Source organism: Cyprinodon variegatus, unplaced genomic scaffold (genome assembly GCF_000732505.1).
Source record: "Cyprinodon variegatus isolate N-32 unplaced genomic scaffold, C_variegatus-1.0 Scaffold953, whole genome shotgun sequence".
NCBI classification, from domain to species: Eukaryota; Metazoa; Chordata; class Actinopteri; order Cyprinodontiformes; family Cyprinodontidae; genus Cyprinodon; species Cyprinodon variegatus.
The window spans coordinates 151,351-154,480 of record NW_015151406.1 but is presented as its reverse complement, the minus strand read 5'-3'; the positions used below and the strand labels follow the sequence as shown (position 1 = coordinate 154,480).

The window sequence follows — 3,130 nt, the reverse complement described above, 5'->3', positions numbered from 1 at the left end:
TCAGCATGGGGGTGAGTAGAAAATGAAGGCTAAACATGTTTTGGGTGTACTATTCCTTTAAGGCCTCTTCTTGTTTATCTTGATTGCTGTGTTGCTTCTGAATTTCAGTTTCTTCGCCAATACGAAAGTATAGTGAATAAAATCAAAACTAGCACACACCCACACCAGAGGCATAGCCAGAAATGTTTAATTGGGGTGGCCGAAAGCAGATAGGTGCCAGATCTTAGGGTCAGACCACAATTTAATTCAATTCAGTTTATTTCTATAGCGCCAATTCAAAATTTTCTTTTTGTTTACCCTCATGTACACAAAATGACAAAAAAATATCTGTCTAAGTCTCAGTCTAAATTTTTGCTTGGTTGGTTTTTGTCAGTGGATCAACCACCCAGACTTCTCATGTCTTATGGCTCTAATCTACTCTCCATACCCAGAATCAAACATGGAGAAGAAGCTTTTAGTTCTAATGTTCTACTTATCTGGAAGACAACTGTAAGACCGACAGACAGACAGACAGACAGACAAGACAGACAGACAGACAGACAGACAGACAGACAGACAGACAGACAGACAGTTGTTTTTACATGTGTGTATCTGAACATGATTAAAGGTTAAAAAAAAAATACTTTTTGTTCCTTGTCATATAAATGAACTGATCTGATTCTAAGTTCTAAGATCAGGTTTCTGTTGTTTTAGGTAAAAGCTTCAGAGAAGAGCAGTGTGAGAAGTACAATAGTCCCAATTACCTGGACTACAGTGGGAAGATGAAACAATGGATCCCAAAGTACGCTGGAGTTTCCCCCAGAGACCGCTGTAAGCTGTTCTGCAGAGCAAGGGGCAGCAGTGAATTTAAGGTGTTTGAATCAAAGGTACAGTATCTGCACACAACAGCTCAACACAATCAATTATAGATAGGGTTGAATCTATGGTGAGGAGTAGAACAATTGTGCACACATTTCTTTTTTCTCTTTATTTTGCTGGCATATATTATTTTAGAAGAAGGGTTTATTTTACACGATAGATCTATTAAGGTAATTTTGAATCAAAACGATTTGTCATGGTTTTATCCAAAGATCTGACCCACATGCAGAAAACCAAACAGAGAGACCAAGGAAAGGTTTAACAGGTTTATTGTGAGTAGGTAGCGAGGAGTCAAGTGCTGCTCTGAACACTGTCGAACCGGGACTGAGAAGTGAAGGGGAAGATTCTGAGGTTAGTTCAGGCTCAGTGGGAAATTTGTGTCTCTGATTTGAAAAAGGGAATAAAGGCAACAGGACTCCTGTTTCCAGAAAAAGGTGTCTTTTGTTGAATCCAGTCGGTGTGGGTTGTTCCAGTAATAGACTTGATCGTTGGAGGGCGGACAGGGTTTTACCAGGTTGAGGTGACAACGGACGAGCTGACTGCCACTTAGATTTCCTGCGGTAATTGAACGGTTTCTTGTGGAGATGAATCCCCTGCTCATTGAGAAGCCCAAACAATCCTTGGAGAAAAGTTTATCCAAACCACCAGTTTGAATCCTCAGCTCAGTTTGGTGCTCAGAGAATCCTTCCAGGGGGAGAAGGTCCAAAACATCCAGTTTGCAGGATGACTTCCTGCCGAGAGGCAAAGACAAAAAAAAAGGTTAAGACTCAGGTGACAAAAATTCAGTTTGACTCAGCAAAACTCAGCTTGGCTAGAGTACCCAAAACTGGCAAACACTCTGGCGTCGAGGTAGTGGCAGTCAGCAGCTTAAGAGTCCTCCGGTAATGAGGCAACCATCCGCAGGTGTGTGAGGAGGCCAATGAACAGCAGGCGCCACCTGGTGGCGGAGGGAAAACAAACAAAAGCACAACCCACACAAACCGGATTCCTAACACTATTTGTGCTTTGTAAGTGAATTTGAAGTTGCAGACAGAGTTACGTTCTAAGTTTTGTAATTGTAGAATAAAAAAAACTGTGTACAAGTAATTTATTTTGTCCAAATGCACTAATTCTGTTCTATAAATTGCACATAAAAAGTCTCTTACCTTCTCAGTTTTGCTCCAAGTGGTCCAGAACTTTTGTTGCCAAAGTATTTGTGCATTTTAACTTTCGTGTTTTGTAACTGAAAGATTTTTTTTTAAATCTGTCACAATCACAACAAAAAAGTTACACCTCTTCAAATTCTTGAGTACAACTACACAAATGTTGTTCTGTGAGTTGCACATCAAAAATGTCCTCCATTCACTTTTGCTCATTTATCTAAAACAAATGGTGCAAAACAAATTCGAACATGAGTATTAAAATCCTCACAATTTAAAAAAAATATTTTTTACCTTAACATAAATAAAAACCGATAAACACAACTCCACAAATCTGCGACTCTGAGTCACAAATTCAACTTTTCAAGTTACACCTTCATTTTTACTTTTGCTCCAAATGTCACACCGTTAAAAGATATGTGACTTGTGGATAGTGCCCTTGGTCATATATTACACTAAAAAAAAGACTCTTAACAAAGCCATTACTCTAATAGAAATGGTGTCTTTGAAAGAAGTGATATTTGGATTAATAAAAACTAATTAATTCTGCTCTCATTTATAAACACTGATGTTATAATCAGCTTCAAACACAATCCAATGATGGCATTTGGGAGATAAATATTTCTTTCTGTATCATTGCAAAAACATAAATTGCTGAATGAACTAAGAAATGGACACTTTTATCTGAGGTGTATTTTTTTATTATAACTTTAATGATGATACCTATGCAACTGGTTAACGTGTCCCAGCAGGTGATTGACGGGACAACCTGCGGCCCCGACACCACATCAGTGTGCGTTCAGGGCCAGTGTGTGAAAGCAGGCTGCGACCAGGTGATCGGATCTAACAAGAGGGTGGATAAGTGTGGAGAGTGTGGAGGAAATGGGCTCAACTGCAGAAAGATAACAGGCTCCTACAACAAAGCAATGTAAGACTACAACTGCTTACCGTCACATTAAATCCACCTTCACTAAAAGTAAAATCACAAACCACCTGAATCTGTTAAACTCGTACTGAGGTTTTGAACCGAAAGAAGCAGCTATTTCCTTCAGAGATTTGTTGTTGATAAAATGCATAGTGGTTGTTTATTTACCGTGTTTGTTTCATTTAGAAATAAAATTTAAAGTCTTAGG

General features: G+C 38.8%; 1 protein-coding gene across 1 annotated transcript in view; it reads left to right on the top strand.

Annotated features, from left to right (window-relative positions):
* Positions 1 to 3,130, top strand: part of adamts8 (ADAM metallopeptidase with thrombospondin type 1 motif 8) — a 41,243-nt gene that overhangs the window by 35,623 nt on the left and 2,490 nt on the right. Inside the window, exons 6-7 of the mRNA XM_015398697.1 lie at positions 694 to 866; positions 2,750 to 2,925. Coding sequence (XP_015254183.1) covers positions 694 to 866; positions 2,750 to 2,925 — 349 coding nt within the window. The remainder of the gene's footprint in view (positions 1 to 693; positions 867 to 2,749; positions 2,926 to 3,130) is intronic.